The sequence below is a fragment of the Cricetulus griseus genome, chromosome 2 (genome assembly GCF_003668045.3).
Source record: "Cricetulus griseus strain 17A/GY chromosome 2, alternate assembly CriGri-PICRH-1.0, whole genome shotgun sequence".
NCBI classification, from domain to species: Eukaryota; Metazoa; Chordata; class Mammalia; order Rodentia; family Cricetidae; genus Cricetulus; species Cricetulus griseus.
The window spans coordinates 84,970,656-84,988,169 of record NC_048595.1 but is presented as its reverse complement, the minus strand read 5'-3'; the positions used below and the strand labels follow the sequence as shown (position 1 = coordinate 84,988,169).

General features: G+C 36.9%; 1 protein-coding gene across 4 annotated transcripts in view; it reads right to left on the bottom strand.

Moving 5' to 3' along the window:
* Positions 1 to 17,514, bottom strand: part of Ecpas (Ecm29 proteasome adaptor and scaffold) — a 119,356-nt gene that overhangs the window by 85,078 nt on the left and 16,764 nt on the right. For all 4 annotated transcript variants that reach the window (XM_027403019.2, XM_027403021.2, XM_027403020.2 and 1 more), the window contains 2 exons: positions 6,189 to 6,319; positions 66 to 182 (listed from right to left, as the gene is read on the bottom strand). In XM_027403019.2, coding sequence (XP_027258820.1) covers positions 66 to 182; positions 6,189 to 6,319 — 248 coding nt within the window. The remainder of the gene's footprint in view (positions 1 to 65; positions 183 to 6,188; positions 6,320 to 17,514) is intronic.

The window sequence follows — 17,514 nt, the reverse complement described above, 5'->3', positions numbered from 1 at the left end:
TAATGATATCAACTAAACATTAAGAAGACTTAATATAAAAAAAAAAATTCCAAAATAACTCTTACTGTGACAAAGGAAACTGCTGCAGGGTCCTGGTACTGAACCAATAGTGTCTCTACTGGGAGTTGTATTTTGGGGCGGCTTTTTATACGTTTGTTCAGATGGACCAACAGTTCCATTACCTAAGCAAGGACAGAAGAACTGAAGTTACCAATCATATCTTAAAAATAAATTAATTTCTTAGACATTCCTTATTTTAGTAAAAGTTGCTACTATAAAGCTGATATCTCAGAAAGGGATGTATTAGAACCAGGAACACAGTATCTGAATTTTGCAAGATACCAAGAATATAAAATTTAAGATTCCACTGTTTCTAGATACCCTTGGTCTGAGAAATCAAGGAGTGCTTCTGAGAAAAAGTGGTAGAAACACTAAGCTCTGGGGATTAGATGAATTTCAAGCAGAAAACCAGTTTTTAAAAGAAAGAAGGGTCTAAAAGAATATGGCAAATTATATCCAGGCTGATGCCCAAAATGGTAAGAATTCATAAAAGCAAGGTCTGGATTATAATAGAATTTAGCAAAACACTGAAATGTTTACTTTACCCTGAAAACCATTATACCACTAAAGAATTCAAGTAAAAGCTGGGCAGTGGTAGTGTATGCACACCTTTAATCCGAGTATTCAGGAGGCAGACGCAGAAAGACCTCTGAGTTTGAGGTTGGCCTGGTCTACAGAGTGAATTCCAGGACAGACAGGGCTATACAGAGAAACCCTGTCTGGAAAACAAAACAAACAAAAAAGATTTGAAGTAAGACAAACAACAGCCTTCCTCTTCCCCTATTAGTGGAAAAGGAACAAAAGTAGAAATCAACACATCAACAATTCCTTTGGAAAGAAAGGGAAATATATAAGTTATGATAAATAGCCTTGGTCTTACTCCAATATATTATGTACTAAGAGAGGAGAAACTCAATATTTTTTTTTAACCCCACCTAGGAAAGACTGAACATTTAAACTATACTGGAGGGCTGCATCTATGATGTATTTTTCTGAAACACACACTGAAGCCTCAAAGCACGTTAATGAAAATACAGTTTGGGTGACTCAGTATAGTGCTGATATGAATATATTTAGACAGGCCAGTTGAAAGATATATGGGATTATTTTTGTTGGATGTAAATCCAAGACTAAAAGTGTTTGGTCATGACGTTATGCACATGCCCAGTTTAAGCAGATATTTCCAAGTAGTTTCAAACATGATGATAACAATGTATACTTCTGCCAGCAGCAGTACATGAGACCTCAAGTTGTTCCACAGCATTGCTAATATCAGATATGGTCAGACATTAACTTTTTGCTATTCTAATAACTCTGAACAAAAAAAATTAACTGTAACAGAATTCTTCTTAGCAACCCTCATTTTCCTTAAAATTAAGAAATAGGCATTAATTAGTACAAAAAAATGCAATTTTTAGTTCTCTTTCATCCAATTCATCCACAAACTCTAAGCTATTTTATATATCCTACTCAAGTCAAACATACATTATGAAATTGATGGTAAGGATTCAAAAATTCCAAAATCAAAGTCAACAAACAAAACCAGGTTATAAAATTTAAGTATTAAATTTTACACAGACTAGAGACTGCTCGAAAAGAAAAGAGAAAAAAGAAAAAAGTCTAAAAGTCAAAAAAAGAAAAGAAAAAAGAGTGGTTGCACAAGGTCCTGGGTTCAGTCACCAGCATAGGAGAGGGAGGGAGGGAGGGAGGGAGAGAGGGAGGGAGGGGAGGAAGGGAAGGAGGAAAGGGGAAGGAAAGAGAAACTATGACATAAATGAGTTCTATTTAAAAATAAATCTTTCATGAGTCTTATTTTAAATAGTTATTAAAGAGGAAAAGCCAGTATTCTAAATTTGGGCTCAGTAACTATACATTTCATTAACTACATACTATGAAAGCAGATTCCTATCAAGAACCCACAGTCTAAAAGTCAAAATAACACAAGGAAAGTTCTATTACTGCCTTCAGAGTCATTTTAAACCCTATTTACTTTATTGAGCTTGGATAACTAAATTTGCTCTCATAAATACATTTTAAAAAATTAACTTAGATAGCCATTACACAGAAGCAGTACCTGGCAGAAACCTGCTTAATTTTAAAATTACTCATCTATCGAGTCCCTATTTATAAAGTGCATTGTTAGTCATGTGACATAAGGCAATTCCTTACCTGAGTTCCAATTTTTTCACCTATAAAATAGGAATAATTAGAGCACCTATCCCTCACAAAACTGTTAAGACACTGTCCAATAATTTTGACTATTATTATTAATTTCAGGATCATTATTCCCATTTGCAGGACTCAAATGATAATACTTCAAAGGCAAGCAACAAGATTACATGAAAAGGTATGTCAAAGAGTGGCATGAATGTTAAAGTATACCAGCCTTAAGGATCATTTCCTTTCTCCCAGATGTTCTCAAGTTGGCTTAATAGCAAGTCACTTTGCCAATACATATGCCAATACATACAATAATTATCAATAAAATGTTAAATTTGTATATTAAAATGCATCAAGCCAAAATATTAAACTAACTAGAAAACTGCAACTGTAGAAAATTGCTATCCATGACTATCAATATACAAAACTAGAAGACAGATTCTCAAGACATTAACTCTACAGTGTTAACAGCAAAAAGCCTCAGGACATACTGAGCTCCACATTTCACAAACAATTTTTTTTAATCATCTGAAGGACTTTTCTCAGAGCACAGAATCTACTTTAGGATTGCAGATGTAACTCACTAGTGGAACACATGCTCCTCGTGCACAAAAACCTGGGTGGTAGCCATCCAAAGTACAACCAAAGAAAAATTTAGTCAGGTTTCAGTTCAGAATGAAATAAAATAAATAATAATAAATATATAAATAAAGGAAAATACTTCAAAACTAAAAAAATGTTTTTATTCATAGCTAAGTCAAAAATAAAAGCAAACACTGCATGTCAGTGTAACCATAAGATACAACTTTAATAGCAAAAACAACTTCAAAAACAAGTTTTTATTCATTTTGAGCATTCTTGAAGCCTAATGAAAAAAATGTATTTGTCGACAAAGCTTGTATTTTAAGCTTTAATCCTGGTTCACCTATTCATCATTTGTTCTTTTAAAAATTCATTAATTCTCAGGAATGGTGGAACATGCCTTAAATCCTAGCGCACAGGCTGAGGCAGATAGATCTGTGAGTTTGAGGCCATCCTGGTCTACATAGAGTTCCAGGCCAGAGAGGGCTACACAGTGGGACACTATCTAAAAAATAAATAAAAATATAAATAAAAAATAAGTAAACATATAAACAAATGAAAATAAAAATTTATTAATCATTCTAAATTTAGCTCCGTTTATAAAATGTGAGAAAGAACTACTTCATATGATCTTGTAAACCTAGCACTTTTCTTAATACATAATAATCATTGTTACACTATCATAAATAGAAATCTTAGGAGAAAAAGAAAAAAATTGAATAATATAGAAATAATACAATAAACAAGAGGAAAATAAATCTAAGTACCAGTTTGCCTTTTAAAACAACTCAGACCTAAGAAAAATTAAACCTAAGCTAGGGGTATGGCTGAGTGGTATAGTAATTGTCAAGCATGTAGAAAAGTACTGGATTAGAGGCCTGCACAAAATAAACAAGTAAATAAATAAATATATAAGCAAGCAAACTAATATCATAATTTTGTTAATAGTGACCAACAAAACAAGCTGAGAAGACTTGCTATGCAAGGCCGAAGTTCAATCCCACAGAATCCATGTTTTTTGGTTTTTGGTTTTTGAAGACAGGATTCACTGTGTTAACAGCCGTGGCTGTCCTGGAAGTAGTTCTATAGACCAGGCTGACCTCGAACTCACAAATATCCACCCACCTCTGCCTCCTGAGTGCTGGGATTAAAGGTGAGCACAAGCACCCAGCCAGTCAGAATGCATGTTCTAAAAAAGAAAAAACGCTGGACGTGATGCCACATAAACCTGCACTGGGGAAATGAAGCAAGCAGGGTTCCTGGAGCTCACTGGCCAACCAATACAGCCAAATCAGTGAGGCCTAGGTATAAGAAGAGATCATGTCTCAAGGAAAAAGTGGAGGGGTTGAAAAGATGGCACAGGAGTTAAGAGCACTGGCTGCTCTTTCAGAGGAACCAGATTCGATTCCCAGGACCCATATTGTGGCTCACAACCACCTGTAACTCCAGCTCCAGGGGATCTGGTAGACCTCCTTCTGGCCTCAGTGGTCACCAGGCATCCTCGTGGTAAAGAGACATCCATGCAGACAAAATAAAAATTTTTTAAATCTTGTAAGCATATTTAAAAGGTGGAATGCAATTGGGAAAGCTATCCAACATCAATCTCTAGCTTTTACATGTGTACAGTCACATGCACATACAAACATGTAATACACACAACAATATACAAAAAGAACCCTGAAAAACAAGAGTGAAATTTCTCCATTTGGAAGGATAATAGGATAAATAGTATAACAGAAATGAATGATACACAAAACAGATAATTAAGAGATAGATGATTTTCTACAAAAGTAATAAATAAAATACCTTAAGTAAACAAGTTTTTTGTTTGCTTGTTTATAATCTACTAAAAATACTCAGCCTAAACTCACACGATGATTTTTTGGCTACTTTCTGAACTCCACTTTCAGCTTCCAGTCCAAATAGCTTCAACAGTTAAGTAAAGATATCACTACCACCCTTTCAAATCAATGCTCTAGAGCCTGTTTCCACCTGTCACTCATCCTCATCCACTTGAGAATCTCTGTGGCCTTCTTTAGTTCACCAAGGGCATCACATTCAGTCCCAGTTAAGAATCCACCAACTCTTAACCTTGTGGATCTCTCTTCTTGATTACCAAGAAGCCTCCCATCATCCAACTCAATCATAATTACACCTCCATGTGTTCTTCCATCTACTCCTTTCTTTTTCCCTCTTAACAAATGTAAAATGTGCCCCCCCCCAAGCCCATGCATTTTATTACTTAGTACCCAGCTGGTGGTGTTGTTTTCAAAAGTAAAACCTTTTTAGGCAATAAAATCTCATTGGAGTAAGTTGGTCACTGGTGAGGAGGTATTCTGGTTTTATAGCCAGGCCTCACTTCCCATCCATTCTCTGCTTATTGAATGAATATAATATGACCTTATTATATTCTTACTATCATATCTTCTAATCATCCTTTTTTAAAGTGTGAGACAAAATAAATTCTTCTTTCCTTAAGTAGCTTTTGTTAGGTATTTTGTCTCAGCAACAGAGAAATTTAGCATGTACCAGAAGGCATATAGAAAACCTTCAGTAATAACCAGACTAGTAACACTAATAGTCACCAATTTGTAAAAGGCCTTTTATATCATGAGAGCAAGAAAAAATCCACTGAAGGGTCTTAAATAGGAGAATGACATAACCAAATAGTGTCTACCTCAACAACATAAGGCAAGAATTAACAAATATATGGCAAGACTGTCCATCCTTTCCTGCAATGAACAAAATGGACATTCTAGGAAATACTCTTCCCACTGAACTCAAATCAGGCCTCTTAGCACAGACATTCAAGTCAATGCCAATCAATTATAGTAACCCAAGAGGTGAAACCTGATGACAGTTCAAAAACCAGAAGGTCTATCACAAATATACTGGAAAAATAATTAACTATGCTACAAATTAAAGGGGAAATTGTTCCATATAGAAGAACTTGAAAACAAAATAGTGATATTATAACTATATACCTTTTTGAAATACTTATATTTTATAGGACATAAAGTGTAAGTTATATAAAATAGTTTGCTTTCAAAAAATTTATTTGCTTACCTTTATTACCTTTATTTAAGGATATATTCACCATAAATCAATGACTAAAGAACATTTCCCCTTTCTACACAGGCTTTCATATTCTATGTTAGATCAGTCCAGATAATTATCTTGATTAAATCATATGGCACTGGTAACAAACACACAATGGGTAGTGAAGGCTGTTAAGCTTTTCCATCATGAAAGCTGGTCTTTAGACTTATCATACATTTGGAAAGGCTGTAATTAGGATCATGAGCCTACATTTCAACAATGAGAATTAATGATATATATCCACTTACTCACCATTTATTCCCCAAAACGGTCCCCAACATGCTTACCTTTTTCCGTACTCCTTCTTGGGTGCTGGACAGCTTGAGCAAAACAGGAGGAAGGAATTTAGATATAATATTTTGTAACTGTTCATCTGTTTCAGCATGGCCAAGTCGTAAAAAGACCCGTTCGAGCTGATCTATAATATAAAAAGAAAACAAAAGAGAACTTGACAAACCAAACACTGCCAAGCCTATTTTTATAATATAATCCTATTTTCTGTATTACAGATCATTCAGTCAAGAACTTCAATCAGACTAGCCCCCAAAGACAAATGACTCTGACACAACCAAGAAGGACTGCTTTAAAAGCTGTAATAGCTAGTCATATAATAGCTAATTCATGCTATCTTGCAAATGTTTTTGGATATTTAATCTCTAGAAGGGAGAACAGCTAGGAGTAATAAAATTCCTTCCTACATACAAAGTTACCTGGTCTTTCTGAAGAACTTAGTTATTAAGAAAGATACAAGTTTTTGTTTTGTTTTGTTTTGTTTTTTAAAGATTCTTCTAGACCTGGCTAGCAGAACACAACAGAGGACCTTTAACTAGATGTCAGGGACAACCTAACTGCTGAGATTTCTCCAAAGACAGAATCACTGACCACTACTGTGTTGTGGCTGAATTAGAAAATCAGAGACAAGTTTCCCACAGGAAAGCCACAGTGAGAACAATTTTGGACAAGATCATGGGGGTGTGTTCAGCAAAATGTAGATTGTAATTACTGATCAAGCCACCATGTATCTTTGGCCAGTGTACCATAAGACAGAGGGGAAGGTGATGGAGATGGAACTCACACAAATGGCAAATATCTAGCTGAAAGTTACTGTCAATTTTTTAGGTACTAGGCATTTATGAGGCCAAAAGTATGAACCTCAGCATTGGGGGAAAAAATAGTGCTGTCAGTGGCACTAAGCACAGTGATGCATGACTGTAATCCCAGCATTTAGAAGGCTGAGGCAGGAAAATCACTCTAAGTTTAAAGCCATCCTATTCTGCATAGCAAGATACTGTCTCAAAAGGGGAGATGGAGATGGCTCACAAGTAAAAACTCTCACTGTGCAAACACAAAGATCTGAGTTCAATAACCAGAACTCAGGTAAAAACCTGAATATAGTCACATGAATACCTATAACCCTAGCACTATGACTAGGCAGACACATGAGGATCTTACATAACAGCCTAACTCCAGGTTCAGTAAGCATGAATAACCCTGCCTCGATTGAATAAGGTGTAGAGTAATAGAGCAAGACATTCAAAACCTCCTCTGGCTTTCCTGTGTATGAGGACACCTATCTACAAACAAAAAAGTTTTCAGGTGAACTACTATAGTTACTGAAATTTACTTCAAATAGTTATAGTGATATTTTATTTGTAATCTAACAAATAAAGCTTGCCTGAAGATCAGAATGTGGAGCTAAGCCGCTAGTTAATCACACACCTAGTTAAGAGCTAAGCCACTAGTTAGCCACACACTCACTAAGCCACTAGTTAGCCACACACTCACTAAGCCACTAGTTAGCCACTAGTTAGCCACACATCTAAGATACTAGTTAGTCAAAGAGGACAGGCAGTTGTGGCCACACCTTTAATCCCAACACAGAGGCAGATGGATCTCTGTGAGTTCAAGGCCAACCTGAGCTACATGAGAGTGAATCAGTCTAAAAGAGAAACATCTCACACCTTTAATACTAGCACTAGAGAGAATATAAGACAGAAGCTCAGTGCACTCTAAGGGAGCAGTCTGAGGTTTGGTGGAGAGCATTGCAGTCTGCAGTCACTCTTGAGGACAGGGTAGCACCCACTTTGGTCTGACCTTGGTAGAGGTAAGAACTCTCTAGTGGCTGGCCACTTTGCTTCTCTGATCTTCAGCTTTAACCCCAGTATCTGTCTCTGGGTTTTTATTACTAAGACCAACTAGAATATGTGCTACAAATAATAAGTAGAATATTAGCCAACAGACAGGCATCAGAATTATATAAATGAAAACTCAGACTACCCACTGACTGATAATTAGCCAAGTTTTATAACAGATACTAAGAATTACTTCTTTGTTTGCCTCAAATATTCACTCTGAGAAGGAAGTCAAGTGAGTCCTAAAAAGACAAGAAGCAGCAACACCCTCATAACAACATGCAAACCTTATATCCACATGAATCTTGATTTTAAATATCTTTATGTAATAAAAGGTAACACAGACTTCTTGGGAAAATAACTAATTCTGGAGCTTAAGACAGGAAAACAACTTTACCTGAAAGGTAAGCCTAAAACATCTTACAGTATTAGAGATGACATGAAAATGTCAAAAAGGTATAGAAATCAACCTGAAAGAACTCCTACTGGCCAATACTAGATCAATTCATAGCAGAACACAATAAATAGCACAGTGCTGGGTTAAAAAGCCAAACTAGAAACATCTATATTGATGTCAATAAATTATTAAAGAAACTAAAGGAAAAGAAAGGTTAATCTTTCTTATGGAAGAACAAAATTTTATATGTAATATGGTCCTAAAGGGAAGTATAGCTTCATCCTGCCCCCTTTCTCTTTTCCAGGTAGCCTGGATGTAGTTACTACTTAGAAAGTACAGAAGAAAATAGATTAATTTTACAATGGAAAAATATTCTCCTTCAAGTAAGTAGAGTTTACATCGGCAGTGACATTATATAATGTATGCATGATGGGATGTAACAAGAAAGACATTTCAGTACTCTTGTATTCATTCCAAAACCCATCATCCTAGTCTACTTGTGGTGAAACAACAGAAAACACAAAATGGAGGATAGTCTATAGGATGGCTGGTCAGTATTTCTCAATACTGCCAAGACCATGAAAAGCTGGAGGGAGCGGGGTAGACTAAGATACTGCTCCAGGAATGCTAGGGTTATTATATAACAATTAAATACAGCTTTGAACAGGATCCTGGGAGAACAAAAGACATTTTTTTAAAAAGCTATTAAAACCCCAAGTGAAGTTCAAGTTTAATTTAAGAAATCAATAGTAAAGGAAAAACAGAACAAAGAATCAAAATTATGCAGGCAAAGTCTCAGAGTGCTAGACCAAATGATTCTATTTAATAAATGTTGAGTATTGTAAAAGAACTTTGTATAGCCTTGGCTATCCTGGAACTCACAGAGATCCACCTGTCTCCTGAGTGCTGGGACTAACAGCATGCACCACCACCACCTGACTATAAAGGAGATTCTTAGGAATGGTAAATTCAACCACAGCATCTGTGAAAGTTTCATGTAAAGAGCATATTCTTCAGGACATTCCAACTCTTAAACAGTAAAGACAAATCACAAGAACACTATTCTACAAAGAGTTAAATTTTCACAACAAATTAATATAGAAAATCTATGCCAAAGTTCAAAAAAAAAAAAAGACAGGAATATATTGTAGTCATTTGTAAAGGGATGTGATAATACAAAGAGCCCCAAACATCATACAAGGATACTTCCAAATCAGGCAGAATTAGAGCTTTCCACATTAAGTGAAGAGGGATCAATGCACAACTAATGCACAGGCCATCTTTTAGAAACATTATTTACTTTTAAGTAAAGCTAATCATGCTGGATGTGGTAAACACACTCCTACAATCCTAGCACACTGAAGACTCAGGGGGCTAAGAAGTTCAAGGCCACCCTACCGACATAGCAAGAATCTGTCTTAAAGAGAGGAATGGGATAAAGAGTGATGGCTCAGAGGGTAAAGGAAGGTGCTATTGCCAAGCCTGACAACCTGACTCTATTCCTAGGATCACAAAATGAATGGAGATAATCCCTGCAAGTTGTCTTTTGACCTTCATACACGTTATATGACGAATGTATCCTTTTACACACTTACACACACACACACACACACACACACAGAGAGAGAGAGAGAGAAAGAAGGGGGGGATGAGAGAGAGAGAGAGAGAGAGAGAGAAAGAGAGCGCTATAATCTGCACAAGAGGAGAGCATGCGGGTATTTTCCTTCCTATGACCCCTCTTGAGCATTTATCCATCCACATGATATAATAGGGAAAAGAAAAAAGAAGAAAACCTCTTCTTCAAGGGACTATGCAATCTTCTCTTGGGGTCCTCCTTGTTTCCTAGCTCCTCTGGCAGTGTGGACTGTAGACTGGCAATCCTTTGCTCTATGTCTAAAACTCATATATGAGTGAGTACATATCATGTTTATCTTTTTGTGACTGGGTTACCTCACTCAGGATGGTTTCTAGTTCCATCCATTTACCTGCAAATTTCAAGATTCCATTGGTTTTTTTGTTTTGTTTTGTTTTGTTTTTTGTTTTTTGTTTTCTTCTGCTGAGTAGTACTCCGTTGTGTAAATGTACCACATTTTCTCTATCCATTCTTCAGTTGAGGGGCATCTAGGTTGCTTCCAGGTTCTGGCTATTACAAATAATGCTGCTATGAACATAGTTGAACATATGTCCTTGTTGTAAACTTGCACTCAGGAGGCAGAGGCAGAGGCAGAGGCAGGCGGATCTCTGTGAGTTCGAAGCCAACCTGTTCTCCAGAGCAAGTGCCAGGATAGGCTACAAAGCTACACAGAGAAACCCTGTCTCGGAAAAAAAAAAAAAAAAAAAAAGTAGATTTGTGGGCTGGAGAGATGGCTCAACCATTAAAGGCTAGGCTCACAACCAAAAATATAAAAGTAGGTTTGTTAGCTGGATGATGGGTATGGGGGGGACATGCCTTTAATCCCAGCACTCTGAAGGCAAAGGCACAGGATCTCTGTGAGTTCAAGGCCAGCCTGGTTTACAGAGCTAGTTCCAGGACAGCCAGGACTACAAAGATAAACCCTGTCTCAAAACACGAGGGGGCAGAGAGAGAGGAGAGAGGGTACAGTGGACAGGAGAAAGAGGAGGGAGGGAGTGAGAGAGAGAACACTTTGGACCAAGCATGATAAAAGCATGTAACTTTAGTACACAAAGGGCTGAGGTAAAAGGGTGAAGAGTTCAAGGCTAACTGAATGCACAATGAAATCCTGTCTAAAAGTGGGGTGATGGAAGAGAAGAGAGGAAAAAATAAAGAAGGCTGGGGGTGGGGAGAGGAAAAAGATTTGGAGAGCTGCAGGTTTAGTTTACTGTCGTAGCATATTCTTGCTATGTACAAAAGCCAGGTTCAAACTATAGCATCCTTAAAATAAGAAAGAGGAAAAGATAGATAAATCCTTACTATATTCAGAATCAATTACTGTGATTTAATATATGACAAAAATTAACTTGGGAAGGAAGAGTTTATTTTGGATCCCAGTGTGGGACACAGTCCATTAGGACAAGAAAGACACCGTAACAAGAGTATAATGCAGCTGGTCAAATTATATCCATAGTCAAGAAACAAAGAATAATGAAAGCTAGTATTCAACCAACTTTCTCCTTTAAAAACAATACTTTTTTAAATTTCATGTGTATGCTCTATGTGTCCACGCACATATAGCATAATTGTCTCTAGATGACAGAAGAGGGCATCAGATTCCCTGGAATCATGAATGACAGAATCCAAATTTAGTTCTCTGCAAGAACATTACGTGCTCTTAATCACTGAACCATTTCTTCAGCCCTACTTCCTCATTTTTAGTCAACTCAGGCCCCTAGCCCATGGAATGGTACTACCCACACTTAGGATGTGATTTCTTCCCACCTTTACGTGTAGAAATTTGTCTCCCAAGTGATTATAGATCCTATCAAGTTGACAATAAACATTAACCATTACACAACTGGAAAATTATCTTACATAAGAACAATCACATCTAATAGCTAAGCATGGTGTTACATATCTGTACTGTAATCCTAGCACTCAAGAAAAGAAAGGAGAATCAGAAATTCAATGCCAACCTGAGCTGGAAGGAAAGAAGGAAGGGAGGGAGAGAGAGGGAAGGGAAGGGAAGGAGAAAGGAGAGGAAGAGAAGGGGAAAAAGGAGTGCAAAAGAAGGGGGAAGAGGGAAGGAAATGGAGAACGGGAGAGGGAGGGAGAGAGACTGGTAGACACAAAGTCAAAGACAGAGAGAGACACTGAATTTTACTACAGTCAAATGTTGCAACCCAGGGGAGTGGTTATTTATAAAAGGGATGCCTCAGACTGCCCCAAGAACTGAGAAATAGGCTTCTTCATCAGAAAAGGGCAGAAATAAGGAGCTGGAGAGATGGCTCAGGTTAAGAACACTGGTTACTCTTCCAGAAGTCCTGAGTTCAATTCCCAGCAACCACATGGTGGCTTACAACCATCTACAATGAGATCCAGTGCCCTCTTCTGGCCTGTAAACAGACATTCAGGCAGAACACTGTACACATAATAAATAATTTTAAAAAAGAAGTGAAGGCTTGTACACAGATTTTAATTCTACCAATCTATTACAAACTTTAAATGTACACAGACTCCTGCCTACCAATATAACTCTTTATTAAGGCACAAGGAAAAATGGCCTTATTCGTGTTCTGTGTGGGAAGAGCATCGACATAGACAGAATCATCTGAAGATCACCAAGTCCTGTCATGCATTCTCCCCCCTCAACATACACACAAGTACTTAAGAATCAGTGCAAGCTGTTTGGAGAAGTTGTGACTAGAGCAAAACATCCTAAAGCCAAAGCCATAGCTTCAACAGCAGCGTTACAGTGGTTCTTGTAGCTGAAGTGGAGTTTCCTCAGTGTATCTATAAAGTACTCAAAAGTGCCAAAGAAGGTGCTGCTCCCCTTTCAAGTCAAGTAGGTGAAAAGAGAGGTTGCTAGTTGCTACAAAATTGAAGGCAATGTCACCTACTAAGATTTAGAAGACACAACAAGTCAGAAGTGTATCAATAGTAGGAAAAGGCTTACAGCTGTCAGGGTAAGAAGAGAAGAAAACATGCTTGAAACAAAACTGAAGAAATATGGTAAAGGGCCCAATTAAGGTTAGTGGGCACATACTATAGCACTAAACGAATCGCACAAAGCATTTACCAACTGTATAATGGCTGAAAAAATGTAACCATATAAATTTCAAATACCCATGATATAGGAAAATTTTGTTTCAAACTGAAAGTTTCTGTAAAAAAGTGTCCAGATTTTGTGTATGTATATACACACATATGAAAACATACACTAAAATTATGAAATGCCTTATTTATATATATTATTTGAAAGCACCTTTAAGTTTAAAAAAGTATTCATAAACTACACAGTTACCACACCTTGAAAAGTACAACTAATAACTCTCTTAGAGGCTCCAGGAAATATAATGGAACCAAAAGACTTGTATTTTCATGTCAAATGTTATTTACTGGTCTTAATTAATGAACTAAACCTTTCTATGGTTATTTTCTTCTTCTACAAAGAATCACACAGAATTAAGTTTGAATATAAAATGTGTGAAGCACTGTATCATACACATCTACCATAATTTGAATTTTATATTATTGCATAATAAAGAATTTGAGTTGGGTGTGGTGACCCACGAGGTAGGCAGATCTCTGTGAGTTCAAGGCCAGCCTCGTCTACAATAGTGAGTTCCAGGACAGCCAGGGTTATGTAGAGAGACCCTGTCTCAAAAATAAAATAATAAGGATTTTGGCTGACCATTGATCAGAAGGGATACTTTTAGGTCACTGAAACTTACCCAGCTATTGGAATGCCTTTGTTATTCAATGATGGGACCTCTGATCACATGAGAGAACCCATATTTAAGTAATTGACACAGGGGAATTCATAAACAGTTTGTGCTAAGTAATAACCCAGGAAGGGGACAGATAACCCTAAAAAGACCAAGTACATGCTTGGGGGATTGAAACTAAAACTAGGTAATAAAGGGAAGAGGCTGGAAATCAAGCCACATGAGCAATGACTCAATTAATAGTATCTTGGCAGTGAAAACTCTGTACTATAACAGCTTTGACAATAAACAACTTCTAGATTATGCAGAAGGTGTGGCAAAGGCAAGCATTGGACCAATGGATGTAGACCAACAAGGGACTTCAGGAAATGCCTTGAGGGGATTCTCACAGGCCCCCTTGGCAAATTCAGCTCAGTCATTCCCTGTCACTATAGGGGAATCTCCTTCCCAAAGCAACTAAAAGATTAGATTTGAACAAGAGAAACTTTTAAGTAGAAGAGATGATAGTTCATCAAGGAGGATGTCCATTTACTCTAAACTAACCTATAAAACAAATGCTTTTCATCTGATCAGATATAACTTGCTATGAGGTAACCTCCCCAAAATTAGGGTTGGAGAAGGGTTTTGTTTTTGTCTTTTCAAAATAAAGGCATCCAGGTAAGGAATCTGAAGACCACTGGACAAACGAGACATCTGAAGAAAATGGACAAATCATCCAGAAAAAAAGAAAAGACCCAAAAAAAAATGAGTACATTTAACTATTGGTATAATATCACATTTCCAACAGGATAAAATTTCACAAATCTTTCCAAATGTTTGTTTCTCCTGTTCAATACAGGCATATAATGCAAATTGTCTTTTTGTAATCCCAGTCCAATTAAAAATTAAGCTGGATTTGAAGTTGGAGTGTAACTCTCTCTTTCTCTAAACCCAAGCACACTTCTTAAAGTAAAATCGAAAATCTCTGTCTCATGGTCAGAAAAGCCACCTGATACAGGACAGAAGAAAAATAAAAATTAAGGCGATATTTTATTGCCACGAATCTCATAATCCTCTGGTTTTATTTTTAGCTCTTTAATAGCTTTTCTTAAGGAATAAGTATTATTTCAAAATTTCTAAGGTTAATATACATACATATATATGTGTATATATGTATATATATTAAAGTTTTTTCACCATAATAATGGTCATATAGAATACTAATTCTAAAAAAAAGGCTTCATCTACCTTCCTGTACATGATTTTGGGTATGAGTCTCTATCAGTTTTCTGCAGTGAATCATGAACACGCCTAACAGTGACTTTTGAAGTCTTCAAAAGGAGATGAGGCCCCACATCAATGATTACACCAGGATTATAACACCACTTAGCTGAAAAACACCACCTAAAGATTGGCTTTGGGTTACAAACTGCTGAGGACAATTTCAAGGTGGCTACCTGAGATGATCAAGCCTCACAGACTACTCCAGCCAGGACTTGAAACAAGCCCTACACTTTCCCATTATGCAGAGACTTGTCAACAAATGATACAGCTACCTCTCCTAGGACTTGACAATTAACCCAAATTTTTCTTTTCAGGAATCCCGAAAGATGCTGTTACCCCTAAACAGCAGGAAGTAAATTTAGGAATATAATAACTACACTACCAAGAGGTGGGGTTATGGTTTTTGGTTGTTCAAAGGGTTATGAATATTTGGTTTATTTAGGGTGGTCAGTTACAAGTTGTTACTGGTAATGGTCAGGCAAAAAGCTAAACAAAGGAGTTCAGATTCAGAGTTCATGTTTTGAAAAGAAAAAAAAGGGGGCTACAGATACGACAGGATAAAAGAGTAGATTATAAAAAGAAAAAAGTTGGAGTTTCTGTCCCACCTGGTCCCACAGCCCCTTAGTCTCAAATAAACATACAGAGGCTTATATTAATTATAAACTGTTTGGCCAATGGCTCAGGCTTCTTATTTGGCTAGCTCTCACTTAATTGTTAACCCATTTCTATTAATCTGTGTATCTCCATTTTGTCTTGGCTTACTAGTGATGTTCAGTCCTCTTGCTCCCTTGGCAGCTACATGGCATCTCCTGCTCCCAAACATGGGGCAAAAATTTCCACATAAAACCTGACAAAAGTTTTTAAAAGGTTCCAAAGCTACACAGAGAAACTCTGTCAAAAAAAAAAAAAAAATGGCAAGGAAGGAGAGTTTGAACACACAGAAATGGAGCCACACTGGGCTTTCTAGACTCACAGTCTCATGCAGGCAATGATGCAGAGACGCTATGGCAGTTGTGCAAATTCCCACTATGGTACACTTCCAAGCCACCCAACATGCTGCATGGTAGATCTAGCTTTTGCTCATACAGAAAGAAAAGGTTTATTATGGGCAGTGTGCTACAAGTTGCTTGATGTCAGCATAGACAAGAGTGGAGGCAATGAGCACAGCTCCCAGAGCTGGCAGTAGACATACCACCACCATTTTGAAAAGCTGAACTGGGTGTGGGATGCAGCCAGCCACCGCTTTTATCTTAGCCATGTTACTTAGCAGATTAAAGACTCGTGGTCAGAAAAAGATAAGATATGCAATAAAGACAGATTCAGAGAAAAAAACCTCTAAGCAGTTTACAGTGTGTTTAAAAATACATGTAGGCTTCAGAGTGAAAAGAAAAGGGATAAAGTCCTTAAAAAAGAAATAGAGTAGCTGGGTGTGGTGGCGCATGCCTTTAATTCCAGGGGATCCAATATCATCTCTGCCCTCGAGGGGCACCAGAAAGTCCAATACACATACATTCATGAAGGCAAGCACTCACACATAAAGCAAAAATAATTTTTTTAAAAAAAGAATTATATCAAGGGCTGAGAATATAAGTCAGTTGTAAAGCACTCATCTAGCATGTGCAAGGTCCTAAGTTCAATCTCTAGCACTGCAAATAATTACATAATTCTACTCAAATGTTTACTGTGAATTTTATTCAAAATAATAAGACAAAAATAAATATCCTAGATTGGAAGGAACATTTTCATGATTTACAGATGGTATTAGCACACAGAAATGACACATAAAAATGTATCATATACCTAGAAAATAATTAAGGGAAAATTTCGCAAAACCTCTAAGCAGAAAACCAAAATGCACTGTGCTGAAAGAAATTGAGAAAAACTGAAAGGGTTATACAATAAACATGGATCACAATAAATCTGAGGTTTCTTCATCCAATAATTTAAAATCTGAAATGCCCCACAATGCAAAAGAAGTAGAAAATTCCACACTTGACCTAACACAAATCACAGTCAACATACAAGTATATTAAGTCTGCTGTATATAATTACCTACAGTTCCTGTGTATAAAGTAAAAGACATAAGGAAATTCTGTGTTTAGAACTGTGTCTCATCCATAAGCTACCACATTATAGATACATACTTTTTTTAAATAAGTTTTTTTAAGACAGCTTTCTTTTTTTAAGATTTTATTTATTGTGTATACAACATTCTGCTTCCATGTATATCTGCACACCAGAAGGGGGCACCAGACCTCATAGCAGATGGTTGTGAGCCACCATGTGGGTGCTGGGAATTGAACTCAGGACCTCTGGAAGAGTAGTCAGTGCTCTTAACCTCTGAGCCATCTCTCCAGCCCTACATTTTTTTTTTTAATCTGAAGACAAAATTCAGAAATCCATCCTGGTCCTAAGTCTTTCAGGTAAGAGTTACTTCAATTAATACTAACAAGATGTCAATTATCCCCAAACAGATCT